The 16,169-nt window shown below is 36.0% G+C and overlaps 1 protein-coding gene across 4 annotated transcripts in view; it reads right to left on the reverse strand.

Annotated features, from left to right (window-relative positions):
* The window catches only part of LRBA (LPS responsive beige-like anchor protein), a 373,887-nt gene that overhangs the window by 106,224 nt on the left and 251,494 nt on the right, over window positions 1–16,169 (reverse strand). For all 4 annotated transcript variants that reach the window (XM_032110029.1, XM_032110032.1, XM_032110030.1 and 1 more), the window contains 4 exons: window positions 15,981–16,098; window positions 14,928–15,030; window positions 13,625–13,740; window positions 11,237–11,349 (listed from right to left, as the gene is read on the reverse strand). In XM_032110029.1, coding sequence (XP_031965920.1) covers window positions 11,237–11,349; window positions 13,625–13,740; window positions 14,928–15,030; window positions 15,981–16,098 — 450 coding nt within the window. The remainder of the gene's footprint in view (window positions 1–11,236; window positions 11,350–13,624; window positions 13,741–14,927; window positions 15,031–15,980; window positions 16,099–16,169) is intronic.

Here is a 16,169-nt window from a genome sequence, read left to right on the forward strand (position 1 = left end):
GAAAAATTCTAATGAGCAAAAAACAATGGATGAGATTCCAGGAGTAAAAATGAAGAAAGAAATCACTCATGGCTGCTAAGTTTTCAAATCATATTGAAAAATCAATGATGTGTGTGGTTTTCAAGTCATTGTTCCTTCAAAAAGAGAATCCAAACTGGGGCAAGAATTGGGGTAAGGCAGTTTCTGTTTTCACTTTTTCCAAGGCACGATCACCTGTTTTTTGGCCCAAAGTGGTTGTTGTAACAACACGTGCTACAATTATGAAAGTTACAAGCCATTCTTAAAACAAAACAACTCATTTGATATTATTTTTTCAAGTACTCTCAAATATAGGAATACCTCAAAATAAACAACTTCACATTTTTACCAAGAACTAAATATAGTAAATCTCAGTCTTTGAACCAAGCTTGCTTGCTTCCTTTGAAACATAACAAAGAAAAATGGTTTGCTGAAAAATAAGTGAGAAAACACACTGACTCTTATCATCTACTGCTGTCAAATATGTCCAGACACTACAGTGTACAGTTTTATTTGTTAGTTCTTACTCTGTGCCAGACATTGAACAGTAACCCATCTTGCCTCTGTTTCCAGAAGAGGCCCTGTTGCATCCAATAGAAGAAAGCAGAATGTTCACTGCTCCTCTTTAGAGGGCAGAATCTCTCCTGGACTCAAATACTTGAATGACTCACATTCAAGTATGTAAGTATTTTGAAAAAATTGCTAATGGTCTTAAATAAACAGACTGGGGTCTTACAAAGAAAGAATTACAATATGATTATCTATAGTTCGACATTTAAGAAGAGGCACTTTTTATTCAAGAGGGAAAAAAAGAAAAGTTGATTTTCCTTGTGATTTCTTACACTGTTTTCTTATCCACATACAACCAGGTATTTGTATTTCTGTGAATACCATTATCTGTATTACGGAATCATGTTTGGTAGCATCCTTGCCAAGTATGATGTTTGTTTCCCATACATCTTATTTTCAAGATAACTATCTGGTTTTCATTACTGATACTTTTCATATTGGGCCTAAAGGACATGGGGGACCCTTAGGTCATCTCATGTAGCCTTGAGGTTGTGTGACAAGAGGTTAAATGCCTTTGCATTACATGATTTTGAGCCCAACTATTTAAACTTGATTACAGCACGAGCTGTATCTGGCCAACTTGCTTTCCAGAAAGACATCTGACTCCTGAGTACATGGACAATCTGCTACTTTTCTTGGAAGCTTTTTCTTCTGATAATTCTTACCCTCATTCTAAAAAATATATCTATTTCAGTTTGGTTATGAATTTACTGGTGTGTTATCAAAGAGATCTTATTAAGCTTCTCTCTGACACATCACAGAGTCTCTACTTACCCAGTATATTCTGAATATAAAGATACTTACAGACTATAATTAGACTTCCTAATAAACATAAGAAATTGAGCTCTTCAGGTCTTCCATTTTGAGGCATTTCTTCCACCCCTAAGATTTCTCTGCTGCTTGCCCACCTATCAATGTATTCTGACATTCGGAGAACTGACACATGTTCAGTGTTCCAGTGTTAGTTTTCTCACCTCCATAAACACGCCAAGTGCTGGAATCCCTGCTGCACTCAAACCTTGTTTAGTTACTTTATGTATCACCAACACAAAATTAACTCCCTGAACTAGCCAATACTTGTATTATTGGCAGTGGGACGTCCTGATCACTGAGTAAAACTTCTTTTTCCCAAACAGAGATACAGAGACAAGATGCAAGGGTTTAACTAGACCCAAAACTTTATTCACTTAGGTCAACTGGGAAATATATGGGAATAAACTAATCTAGTGCAGATCATTACTCTCTCACCTGTCATTTTTGGGTTTGAGAAGAGTCAAAAAATGCTACTCCCCTCTCTCAACCTATTGTCACTCACTGCTGGGCCTCACCATTCTTCCTTCACACAACTGGCTACAGTTTTCTTAAAAATTAGGTCCCATCTTCTTTAGAGGGCATCTTACCTTTAATGCATATCTAACTCAAATTTGTTAAGGAACTGTATCCCAAAGAAAACAACAAACACAATTATCTGCTGAACTGTTTGAACTGCCCTCACTGATCACCCAAAGTGCCCTTGAGCTGTAAGATTTAAAAAATGAAAACAATTTATCAAGGAGAAAAACAGTCCTTACCAATTCATTCACAAAAAAACCACCGGTTTCACAGCAGATGCCCCCCAAAACCTACATCAGCTAGGCTAGGAGGGGGAACTATGAATTTGGATGCCAAAATTTATCTGAAGCCAAGGGGAGAGACCTTGACAGAACCTTTTTATTCTTCCCCAGGAAGCATTTCAGTGATACACAGTAATTCTGAACTGATATGCTATTTTTTATTATTAATTTTAAATTGTATTTTAGCCACTTAACACAAACAGCTACTTGAATTTCATGTGCTTTCTTAGTGAAATAAGGAATCCCATGGTTGAACACCTTTGAATTGAAACTGCAATAATTAAGAATATTAGTGAGTGTAGTCTACCTGTTTTGATATAAACACATGATCACATTCTGCTCTAAAAATTTTTTTAAATACTTCAATTTCTAGTCTCAAGAAACTGAGAATTCAATAAAGGGTTGGAGTATGGGCAGAAAATAGTCTTGTGCATGCAAATTAAAAGTATTTGTACATATGGTTTATATTTCAGATGTTTTTAAGAGCATGCATATTCCTTTGAGACAGCAGGAACAGTGAGGAAAAACTGATCTAAAGATGTTCTAATAACTAGAATGTCTGAACATGTCAATATAAATAATACCTAATGGTGCAAAAGACAGAAGATTCCCAAAGTTCACATTTAAAAGATATGGGTCATAAGCTAATGTTAAGCAGAAAAAATGAATAAAAAAACCCTATTATGCAATATTAGTGATGTTTTAGCAATACATCAATGACAGGATTTGCCTCAGGTCACCTAAAATCTTGGAGGAATTTGAATTTAGAAGAAAAATCTCCATGCCTTTGTATTACTAACTATAGTATCAAATGCTACTCCAAGCACCTGTAGCAGATTGCAAAACAATGCACTGCTGAACTGCAAACTAATTTAGCACACACTAATGAAGCACAGTAAGGTTTAATAAATTGTTCAGCACAACTGAATGTGTCACACACTGCATACCTGAGGTATTATACCCTAATACTGCTGGGAAGCCAAACTGAAGACAGTTGTTATGTGTTGTACATTTCCAAGAGGTCAGGGAGAAAGGAAGCTGCAGGTCTCTGGGAATCATGAGGGAAATCCAGCTGCTTGCAGGCAGTGAGGAGGGTATGGCCTTACTTAGAAAATAACCCTGCCAGCCAGAAGCAAACATTTGCATGTACTCTCCATGACTTAACCTGCCAAGTGAAAGAAAACCCTGCACTGTTATTCACTTGCTAAAAAAACAAACAAAAAATCCTTTTGGATTTTGAGAAACAGGATTTTGAGAAACAGGATTAAGTGAGAAGCCACACACATTTGAGTCATAGCAGAAGATGAAAACATTCTCTGTCTGCCTTCCTTTCACAGACCATGTTCCTCTGCCAACACATCACACCACAGAAAACAGCAGCCATTGTACCTAACAGCAGATCCACTTAAGACAATCAGAACTAAAAACGTAACCCTTTTTGTTTGTACTAGGAGCACAGGACCTCAAGCCAAAAGCTGATACAAATTTGCATTTTATGCAGGTTTCTGTCAAGGCACACAAAATATATGTTATTCTGTATCATATGTAAGCCTGAGAAAAAGAGCAGCAGAAGGCTAGAAAGGGAATGTATAAGTAGTTTTTTATTGTAATCTGTACTGTTTCATAAAACTATTCCAATCAGATTATATCAATCCTGAATATAAGTAGTCAGCTAAGAGCCCATCAATGTATCTTGTTTCACACACGCATTGCTTTGCTCCTAACATGAATTCATCCATCATCTTATTCCCTATTTCATAAGGTTAGTCAGCCATCACCTTCAATACCATCAACAGATGAGCACTGTCAGAAAGTTTTATCAGCTCCCTTTTGACGCTCTTTTTTGGATTAGCATCCATGCTGAACAGTATAAAGTACCAAACAGACTTCTGGAATGTCAGTGACCAGCCCACTTTGGAAATTAACCTTGTGTTTCTGATTCTGATGCAGCTTCAAGTGACTGGCTGGATATGATATGTAAATTATTTTAATTAATCTTGTTAAACTATTCACCTCAAGCTTTTAGGATCATATCATCTTTGCTTAGTAATCTTTTCTTTATTGATTTCCCTCATTTGATCTACATTTTTATATGTTGATGTTTGAGTTTTAGAAAGATCATCTGATGTGTACATCAAAGTAAGTCCACAGCCTGAGAACCACCATAAACTGCTCCTTAAACAAAGATTTTTATTTTTCCTTTATCTCATTTTCTGACCACTATTTTTAAACCTGGATTGTTGTTTGACCCCAAGAGGCCTCCTGCTACTAGGAGTTTGACCAACTCAGTTTTAGACAGCTCCAGTTAGGTGAGGAAAATCCCATATTCATTTCCCATATCAGTGCAATCTTCAACTTAACTACCATCATGCTTGTTCAGAAATGTGAGTTACACAGATGTGTGCTGTAGCAATCCATAATCTGCTGAGTACAAATGTATGACTATAAAAAGGAAGAGACACTGTATCAAGAGAATAACATTCACTTTATATTAGGAAGACAGAAAACACACATTTAATATGCCTATGGCCCAAGACATGTGTGTGAAATTACTTTACTTTGATTTCTAGCAAATTTTATGACCAGACACGTGCCCTACGGTTTCTTGTGATCGTTTGTGATCATTTAAAAAACTGATCTATCAGCTCATTTCCAATTAGAAGATGACATATGTTCAGGGCACCTAAAACTGAAACAAGAGCAAGATGGACAATAACAGCAGATGCAAACTTAGAACATCATTTTGAACATCCACGGTTAATTTTGAGCTATGGTTTTTCGTATCTTTGAGAATTTCTACATTCCAAACAATACACTTCCTTGAGGCAAAGCAAAATTAAGATGATTAGGCTTATTACCAAAATTATTCTTTTTGATCCTGTAAACTTGGCTTTTGCCCTAATACCTCAATAAATTAAAAAAACCCCTAAAATTTCTAAAAAAGATTGCTTGAAGATAGCCAAGTGATCCTAGAAACTGATATATGCATCTGATGTACAAATAGTATGCCTCTTGTGACTTCAAAAAATAAGCCTCTAGTGGGAAGAGAAGAGAAGAGAACATGAAAGAGAAAGTAAGAATGGCAATGAGATGCATTCTATCATCCTCGTCATGTTCTTTGGAGGTGTTGTGACACAGAGAACAACCAGCTAAAGACAAGAAAAAAATCCAAAGGTGATGCTATAAAAGGATGGTTATGACACTGTCATAGAGCAACATAAATTACCAGAACTTTTTTTTTTAAAAGTAGGATTTTAAAAAGAGTAGGATTTCAGACAGTATGTTTTGATAAATCATCTCAGAGATACATTTTGGTCAAGCTTCAGCCTCACCTGGTCTCCACAGGAGTTGTGGAGAAACAAACCACTATGGAAATCACATGTTTGTTACAAAATATATGGAAATCATGTTTATTATAAAAAAGGTCCTGAGATAGATGCTGCATGAAGCTCAAATCAACATATCAACTCAAAAATCTTTGTCCTTAAAGCGAAAGAAGAAATTGATAGTAAAATCCAAACAGTTGAGCCTCTCTAAGGACCATGTCTAAGCCGGCCTTAACAATCCAACAGCTACTTAACTTAAACAAATCGGTCTTCCTCGGAGCTGTGTCCCTGCCTTTTTCCCCGAAATAGTCTCGGGATGTCCCTGTCCGTGGTGCTGAACCCCAGGCGCCGAAGCTGGTAGGGACGAGGCTCTCTTTTGGAGAATCCCTGACCGTGGTGCTGCAGACAAGGGCTGGGGACGGAGGAACGGAGGGACAGAGAGACAGAGAGACAGAGAGACAGAGAGACAGAGAGACAGAGAGACAGAGGGCTGTGGCACACCAGCCACAGACCCGTGGGGCCCTTTGCAGCTTTATCTCCCAATTTTGGCAAGTGTGCTTCCGGAAATGATACAACACATTGGCTCAGCTGTCAGAAAGGATAATTGACCCATTTTATTGCTCATCCATGACAGCATCTGTCTGAGTGTCACCAGCATTTGAGAGCCTCACAAAATCACTTTTCCCCATTTAGAACTGGGACAAAATGACGTTATTAAGTCAAAACTTCCATGGGAATATAACAGACTACTCAACACTTTAGCTTGTACTGTTTCTAATTACAAAACAGATTATTCAATCTAAACAAAGAAAGCCCATAACAGTCCTAAAGTTCTAGCACTGTCAAGAGATGTGAACTTGATGATCTTGCACAGCTTCCTTCAAAGAGGGTCTTTACAATTCTCTTCCCACCTTCCCTTTTCAGCTCTGTGTGTATTAAAGAAACCAGATCAGGCAACAAGGGTCTTTGTTCTCCCAGGTAGACTTTGCTCTTTTATGGTTTCCTAAATGGAACCATCACAAGAAAGGTTCTGCTCAAAGTACTTCCTGTTTGTGTGCATCCCTTCTCCTAAAAGTTTCTCCCAACGTGGTTATGTCAAATGTTTAGGTCTGTCAACCTACACGTTAGAGAGGATGGAGTGCTCCTCTCCTCCAAGAAGCAACTTCTGTTTCACAAAAAAAAGCATGAAAACTTGTTATCTGAAAATGGAGAGCATCTGATAAATACACCTTATACTAAAAATATCAAAATCCATAACAGAATATAAAATGAATAATGGAAAATGTGTCTCCTTTTCAGTTATCAGTGATATCCCAGGTATCATTCAGGCTGGCCTTAATGCCTCTAACATTGTTTCTTGAGATATCCAAAATTCTAGAAAATATAATGGACCTTCTCATAAGTACCACGGATTCTGATACAAAGCTTGAAATATTTTATGTCCTGTTTTAAGCAGGCATTCACATGATGCGCCCTGAAAGGAAGAATATTTGTACCTTCCTTCTGAGGTTACCCTGTCTAACTTTGGAATACTTTTTAACTAAGTGATATCTTCTGTCACTGATACAGATGACAAATTTCCTACCTGAAATATCAGTGACAAGGTAGCCAGGACAGGTGCTGAGCCCAGCAATGCCAAGCTTCAAAAGTGTTAGTGCCTAAATTCCAGATGTAATTGCCTATCAAAGCAAGTCACTGTCATTGCACCCACTCCTGTTATTTCTCACACTGTTCCTCTCATCCCCCTTTAATGTCCAATTTTTGAACACGCTTTATATGCTTAGAAGGACACTGAGTCCTGGTGAGTTTATCAGTCTTAACTGCACTCCTTTTGTGTCAGAGCATGAGCTGAATAAAATTTAATTTACATTTCCTATGTGAAAGCACAGGTTCACAGAGTATCTGTACAGGTTTAATGTCCCTCTGGCCAAAAAGATTTCTTTTAAAACTTTGCAAAACTCTAATAGGTTCACATCCAACCATTTCTTAGTTTCCATCTCTTTGCCAAGAGGCAAATAACTAAGCAAATTTCATGCCCGTCCCACTCTGCTTCCACACAAGGAAAAATATGAAGCACAAGTTTTATACGCAGTGAATTTGTGCTCCGGAAAAGGGCACCCTGCAACAGAATTCAGGCTGGCATGCTGAAGAACACCCAACAGTAAAGTTGACATCAGAACAACATAACCACTCTAACTTTTCATAGTAAAAAAAATCTATTACTTCTCTTCTGTCAAAGTGTATTTTATATTAGTGGCTCCCACATACCAATTAAACATCTCACTTCACTGAAGCTGAGAGCTATTTGTTGTTTTTGTACACTTGACTGGAAAAGAAGTCATTACATACATAACAGCCCCTATAAAATTGATGATGATTTAGCAAATATTGCATAGAATAGATAAAAATATGAATAAAAATATTATTACGTACACATGTAGCTATAGTGCAGAGAAAAGAAGATTTAAGAGTAGCATAAATTTCTTCTTCCAGTAGTGTCAGTTTATGATCTCACAGAAATGTTGTGCCTTACGAAAGGAAAATTATCAACAGCTCCTTGCATATGGCAAGGACAAAAAGTAACCAACTTTTGAGAGTATAAAATCATGCTTCCATATCTCAGTATTTGCCACGTATTTTTACTTCTATTTTCTTTCCTTACCCAAGTTGAGAAACACAATGCAATTTATTGCTTCCACTGAATAAGGAAAAGAATGTGCTTATGAATAACATAAGTAATGCAGAAAAAGCCTCATGTTCTGGTGGGAAACTGTGCCTGTTGTATAAATAAAATATATACCGCTATAAATATAATATGTAATACTCTTTCCAAGCCATAGTCACCTCTTCAGGAATAAACACTTGAGTCAAAGCAGGGTAACAGGCTGGCAGTGCACTCCTGGCATTTGTCAGGAGCATTCGTCAGGCTGACAGTAATATTAACCACAATCCATTTCAGTTGCTTTGGTTTATCATTGTGTGACTGATGTTCAAAACAGTGCCCTAAGAAGCTGCTTAAATAAAGTGTTGGTTTAACCTACACTCTGCAGTTCTTTAAATCTGTACTAACTGTGGACTTTAGCTGACACATTAAAAAAACTGTTACTTAGAGATGACACGTAACTTGCACTTTCTGAAGAATTTTTAAAAAGTAAATTCTTCATTGTCTTAGGCACCAAAAAACCAAAAATATTGACCTGACTTCCTTTCTGCCCAATCAAAATCAAAGTTTTCCTTTTCCTTGCACAGTGGGAGCACTAAACTGTGATGAGTTTCTGGGCATGCATAAGGAAAGGAAATAAATGACTGTTAAAACCATTTAGACATTGAAGTGAAATATCTTTGAATATTTTAAAAACCTTTAGCACTGCAAAAGCATAGACATGCTACAATACCTAATTAGCGTGTGTTGGAAGCGTTATCCCCAAGATAACAGTGCTACAATGAAAATATCACAATGTGCATGACATCCACAAATTTTCATAGCAGATATTAGCAAGGTCTTCCAGATACTTGTCACAAATTTGTCTTCTGACACAAAGTTTAACATTTAGACTACATGGAGTTGAAACCGCTAGAAATGCCAAAAGAGTACCCAAAACCTGAACTACTTTACTTGAAACAGGTATGGCATAAAGACTCTCACTGTATATATATATGCAATAATTATTTGCTGTTCAAAGTTCCCAGTTTTCAAGCAAATGCTTGAGAAGGTTGAATATAGAGATGCAACCTAAGTAATGTCCTCGCTCAACAACAGCAATGGAAAGATTCCCTCAGAACTGAGGGCACACTTTAGTAATCCTCCTCAAAGACTACTTCCATGAACAGAGAAATCCATATAACCAGTCAATGTTCATAAAAAACCACATAGAGATAGAGCAGGTTTGCTATCCAATCTCTCAAATGGATGTAAGTGCAGTACCTAACTTAAAATGAGGAAAAGATGCTCTATTTCAGGGAGGAAGAAAGACCAGGACTACAGTGCGGATTGAATTGACTCGTTACAAATGAAAATACAATTGAAAGGAGACCCCTCAGAAGTACAGCACCTGGAGAATCTTCTTCCTTGTCTTGAATTATTTCAGCAATGACATGTTATATGCAGAAGTGTCATTTAACAAAATTTAATGGAAAATGAGGTCGCAAAAATCATGTCGTGACCCAGGAATTTATTAATGATTAGTACACTTAATTTATGTCCTAACTCGAGCTACACAGGGCTGATGTTACTTGCAAGTTTTCAGTGTTCATTTAAGTGCAATTCACAAGAGTTCTCTAGGCTGGTGATAGGTATTTTTAGCTGTAAAATACCTTTAGATACTTTCTGGCCTGGAGATTATTAAAAAACATTTATTAGATACCACAAGAAAAAATTATTTTAAAATAAATAACTGTTTACCTTTTACAGATTTGTTAAAATATAAAATATGTGCAGGTTTACCCATGAATATGGATCTGTGTCAGCCAGACATTCTAATAAACCTTAGAGTTAATGACTTAGTCAAATGAAGTAACACTATTAGGAAATATTACAACAACAGTACCTCAGAATCTCTGACTTGGACTTAAAAACATTATTCCTTTATGTACATATACACATACAAAAGGTATGGTATAGTCTTCAAATATATATACACATTCAAATATATATACACATATATACTTGTATATTTATTTGCTGACTATACAGTACTTTTATAAGGTTAAAACACTAAATCACCAATAAAACAAATTGCTGGAGATTTTCACAGACTTGTGTTTAGCTTAACCAATTGCAAACTGAAAGCAAAAACTTTTAAAGCTGCCATACTGCCACTGGGGATTTTTTTACTAGCAAATTACCAATTTCTATGAGACTTAAAAAAAAACTAAAAAGCTATAAAAAAACTAAAATTCTGTCCTTACCTTTTCTACTAATTAGCTACATTGCTCCACGTGCCAATCATTTCCCATAAAAGCTACCTTTTAGGAAAAGATACTGCTTGCGGATCAGTGCACCCAGTCTTTGTAGAGAAAATGAGAGATGCTTCTACTTTGTAAAATGAAATAGTCCTTTCTGGGAAAGCATTGCAAGAGAATAATCACATTCTATAAACAGGCTGTATATCGAACCTGCCAATGGTGGGGGGACTGCTGAAAAAACCCACAAGGCTGTTCTGCCAGAAAGGAATTGTTTGGAAAAGTTGTTCAAACCTGCCAATGTCAGTCTGACAAAGGACAGTTGCATTACTCCAGCATACCTGAAGGCACACACAGAGGAAGTGATAAAATAATGTTTCTGCTCACTGGGATATGGGTAGTGATTTAAAAGTACCCAAAATATAATGGTAGCACAGGGTTTGCTACTAAAAAAAAAAGAGTTCTCATCAGAAAAATAAAACCAACCAAACAGAAAAAGGCTAATTTTTAATCTTTAACAGCCTCAGCATTCCTAACTTCATTAAAATTTGAAATGAAATGTAATGTCTATGTTCCAACTAAGAGCACCTTCCAATAACAATTAAGTTGATACAATCAGAAGCAATAAGAATACATTAATAATTCATTTTTACACAATCTGATCCTTATTATCAGTACACACACATAGAAATGAACCACTGTTAATGGTCATGCATTTAACAATAATGTATTAAACACAGCAGAAAATGTTTACAAGACTGCAAGCTACTGTGATAAAAATATAAAGGTATATTTGATGACAAATACCTTTGACAAATCCCTGAAGTTGCTAGGAAGTGTAAGGTCCAACTCCTCTGACTCATAGTTGGTGATAACCCAAGGGAAGATGGGGTACTGATTCAAATCATTGTAAGTTCGACCTGACAAGCAACAAAAAAACCCACTGTGAATAAAGAGTGATATTTAACTGAAATAGCAATCTCTAAAGATACAACAATATAACTTTATGAGCTGTTCAAAAGAACTGCAGTTTATTTCAGATCTTTTATCATTTCAGTATTCTACTTTGCTTTATTGAAAGGATAATGGAAAAGTTGACAATTTGCTAGTATTTAATCTAAAACATTTCAGCCCATTTCACTTTAATTGTAAACTCTTTTGCATACAGTAAGATTGACAGTTCAATTCACTCATTTCCCATGCATTTCTCCTTTCCTTGTTTATGCCATCTTGTCTTCTTTTTCTTTAAGGTGAAACATTTCAAAAAATGGAGGGTCACCAATTTTTGTTGATACTAAAAAATTAAAGCATTCTTTTTACATACTGTATTAAATACTTTATGTGAAAGAAGAATGAAGCAGCTCAGGAATTTAGACTAAAGAATTTTTCAATTAATAACTGTTTCATCTAGAGAATTCACTTTGAGGAGAATTTTTCCTTGCCCATTGTCCACCTATGGATATGCCAATATATCCATATTCCATATACCAGGACAGAAAATTCGGTCTGGATACAGGTTCCTGTGTACACCTTCATGCATCTAAGATGGAAATAATGTACTTCTTCCAGTAAAAGCAAAATATTCAATTAGAATAAACACGTATCATACACACATATACACCACAGAGCCTGGTTTCTAAGTTTAAAATGCACCATTTTTACATGGATCCTGTCTCTTTTTATTATATTGTTGCAGAGGCTCATTCATTCATATCATCTTCAATCAGCATGTTCTTGAGATTTTGTTCAGCCTGGTCTTTAAAGTCTCCAAGGAGAGGTTTTAACCTCTTCCCCAGGAATATTATTTTACAATCCAATCTGTAAGGTTGTCAGAAAACATTTTCTAGATCTCCATCAAAGTTTTTCTCCTTCCAGTTTTCTTACACCACTCAGTATTTTTCCATCTTTGTTTGCCGAATTTTTAAATGGTAGAGTCAGTCTTTTTCCCTAATCAGTTGGCTGTGTTGCACACTATCTCTTATTGAGGATTAAGGCTACTTACATGACACTGGGATAACTATCTTTCTTTTAACTCCTTATCATGGGCAACTCAACTTTCCCTCTTTCCATAATGTTATCCTTCTGCTTCTTTTAACCTCAAACACCAAGAAGATAAGAATTCAATTTATTATTTCAATTTTATATTAAAGCTGAAAAGGGTCATTCATTAGAGCCACAGACAACAGTGTCATGATGTGCCTCATTCAGCTTTGGCACTAATGAGGCAAGCAGATCGACCCCTACTTTTAGAAATCTGCCAGCATCCTGGCACCTCTGACTTGATGACTGATTACAGGCACCACCAAAACTGACCATTTGTATAAAACGCAATTAGTGCAAGCACAGGCATTTGTTGTATCAATCGTGTTAGCAAGAGCCAAGCCTGAAAGGGAATTAACAGACCTTTCACCACTGTCAATATCACAGAAAAGAGCTGAAAATTGAGAAATTTTCTAAGTTGCTCAGAGGACAGAGTAAGTTGGAAAATAAAAGGGTTGTCATGAGACCCAACAACCAGCCTCCATTTAGTAAACTGAAGCCCATCTGGTTAGGAGCTGATGGGGTAAGATGGGTTAAACGAAATACAGGTTAGCATTTACAGAATGAGTGGTTAGGACAAAAATACATGGATACAAATTAGGGTTGGGTTTGGATTAATGGTGTCCTAGAACAGCAGCACTGGCAATCCAGGCACTGCACTCTTTTTTAAGACCAACCATGCATCCTGTAACAGTAGCATTTATTGGCTCCAGGAATACCCTGCTGCCTAGCTGAGATTTCCCAGCCCTACAGAGAACTTGTTGCATCTGTGATATTTAGAGGGGACAGTACTTATGAAAATTAAAACTTAGAACACTAAAGATAAAGAAGTTCCTATTTCTGAGACTTTCCTAAATAGTAGACAGTCTATATAGTTCCTGTCCTCCCACAACAGTCATGATATTCTGATTTAAAGTGCAGCTCAGTACAGCATTATGAATACCTCTCTAGTCTTACATAAACATAAATACAATTACAAATAAAGATTATTTCGGAGGACTTTTGTGAAGTTTTTCAGGGCAAAATCATACACAGAAAAAATTACTCATTAAAAGGCCAAAATCTAGTTGTGCCCCATAGCTGTTGAGACTGTGCCATGACTAACTCCTTTTCTGTGTAATTACAGTAATTTGGATGTGCAGTAATTAACAATACCTGCTATAGTGTTTAGAAACATCAGGTATTCAAAGTTGGAAATCTCTCGGTGCTGCCATCGCTGGGTCATATTGGAAGCTTTGAAGATCTGTCGTGGACTAGCCAAAGAAATGCGTCTGAAAACAAAGAAAATTGGAAAAAAATAATGAGAAAACCTGGTGGGTCTTCCTGTTTTACATATCTGAATTTTAGTGGCAGTAGTACATATTCTTTCTACTAGGTCTATGCTAGATTTCTCTGGAGATCAAACTGCCACTTGGATACTTGAAGTTCATTTTTAAAGTTTTATAATCTAATAAGAATAAAGGAATTAAAGCATCTGACAGCTGGGTATGTCAAGATTTGAAAAATTTCCAACAGAAACCTTTACAGCTGTGCAAATTCAGCTGCTCCATGACGGCTTGATGTATTACAGAAATATGTTACTGGAGATTTAGAGAGATGGAATATCATTAAATAAGAAAATTACAATACTTTTAGAATTTCACATAAGAATAAAGTCATCTTTTAGGAGAGGTTTTTTTAAATCCCTCAAGAACAAAGGAAAACAATGATAAGATGATAGAATTTCATTATGAAGCCCATCCTCTGGAGATTTAAATTCTGGGCAGTGTTGGGGAGTTAGTCATAAATAACTCAAACTTTTAGAATTTGATGCCAGATTTCCTAATGTTTGTGAAAGAAGACTGTAGAGTCATTCCTTGGAGTGATAAATCAAACAGACGAGAGTTTATCATAAAATTCCCAAGACTGTTTTGTTCATAACAAAAACATCTGTAAATACCAAACCCACATCACTTAAGAGAAAAAAAAAATATCTATATATAGTTTTAGTTAACAAATTTTTACAGGTACTGGTAAACAATTCAAGAAAACTGTCACAGATTTCTTCTTTTAATAACCTCCATTATGTTGCAACCAAACTGATCAGTACAAATGGATGTGAAATACTGAGCAATTGTGTCTTCAATGTATCTTTAAAATTTTTCATACATAATTTGTTTCTGTAAATAAAAATCCTGATGTTCTTACAAAGTGCCTATAATTGCAATCCAAGAGATTTTTTTTTTCCTGGACTGGATTAAAAAAAAAACCACCTACAAAACACAACAGAAAACATCCCAAACTGTTTTAATCCCATTCCTATGTACAGAAGTCTATTGAAAATAAAAATTTAAAGTAACAATCAAGATACTCCCTAAGGGTTTCCTGCTCCATGTTCTGTAAACTATGTGGGCAGGTTTGATGAAAAATAAAGAACTCTTAGAATTGACAGATAAAATTAATTCAAATTCTAAAATACCTGGTCTGGGGTAGTCCAAAGATGGTACCAATACCAACCCGAGGTAGACAGTTAACCACTTTCTTCACTGTTGCTTGGTCAGGGAAGTTGAACATGACTCCCACTGTGAATACAAGAGTTGAAATACAGCATGATTTTACACATTTTAGGCTTTCTTGACCAATACAATGCAACCGTAAGTTCAGGTGTTCAACAGATTAGCCAAGTTTCTTTCAGGTTGCTGTAGATATATTTTTTTTTAATTTCCAGAACTCCTTTTGTATATCACTAACAGGAATTTCAACAGAAGTTGTCACTCCAACAAATCTTACAAGGTCTACATTTGTTTTCCTTTATGAATAGAAATTAAACCTATATGCACAGATTGACTATCAAGAACTAATCTTAAAAAGTATGTATTTACTGGTTCACACATTTACTAATTTACTTTCTAGATATTTTCTAACATAGTCTTCAAAATGCTACCTTCATATTTTGTCTGAAATATGTGAAATTACGAAACAGCAACCTAAAAATCGAGCTAACAATCTAATTATGGTATCACCAGTGGCCACTGATGACTTCAGAGAGTACAAGTGTTTATGCATATGATTAGTATTTTGTTGGACAATATCATTACCAAAACAACGTTTTGCATTTTAAATAAAGCATGAAGGCATAGTCACTGGTCTAATCCAGTAGTGAAATTCTTTCATTCTGTTGTTCTTGGTGTGTCCAGCTAACAACTATCAACCCTCCAAGGAGAAACAAAAAATCCTGCATGCATAACAGATCAGAGGTAGGAATGCCTTAAGCAGGAGTCCCCAAAGAATGCCAAATAAACGTGGATATAAATGAAAGTGAGGCATTGATAATGCACAGTTTTCATGCTTGATCATAATTTCTCATTGAAACAAAAAATTGTAAGTAGAAACCAAACTGCAAAAACGTACTGACTTAAATAATGAGACAATTAACCCAAGCCCTTCTTCTACCTACACAAATCCATGACTAAACATCAAAAATGCACATGTCCCCACATCCACACTCGTCATTTCTTTAGGCTCACCGTACCTCTATTTGCCATGAATATCTCCAGTGCTGTATTTTGCAAAAGGTAACGTCGGGAAAAAATAGATCGAATCTCTGAGAAGAGCCATTTTCCATGGAGCCCTTCTGTATATGCCAGAATCTAGGAGAAACAGACAGAGAGGATGTTTTAAGTATCTTTGCTGGATACGTAATACCTTGCAAAAGAGAAAC

The sequence above is a fragment of the Corvus moneduloides genome, chromosome 5 (genome assembly GCF_009650955.1).
Source record: "Corvus moneduloides isolate bCorMon1 chromosome 5, bCorMon1.pri, whole genome shotgun sequence".
Classification (NCBI taxonomy): Eukaryota; Metazoa; Chordata; class Aves; order Passeriformes; family Corvidae; genus Corvus; species Corvus moneduloides.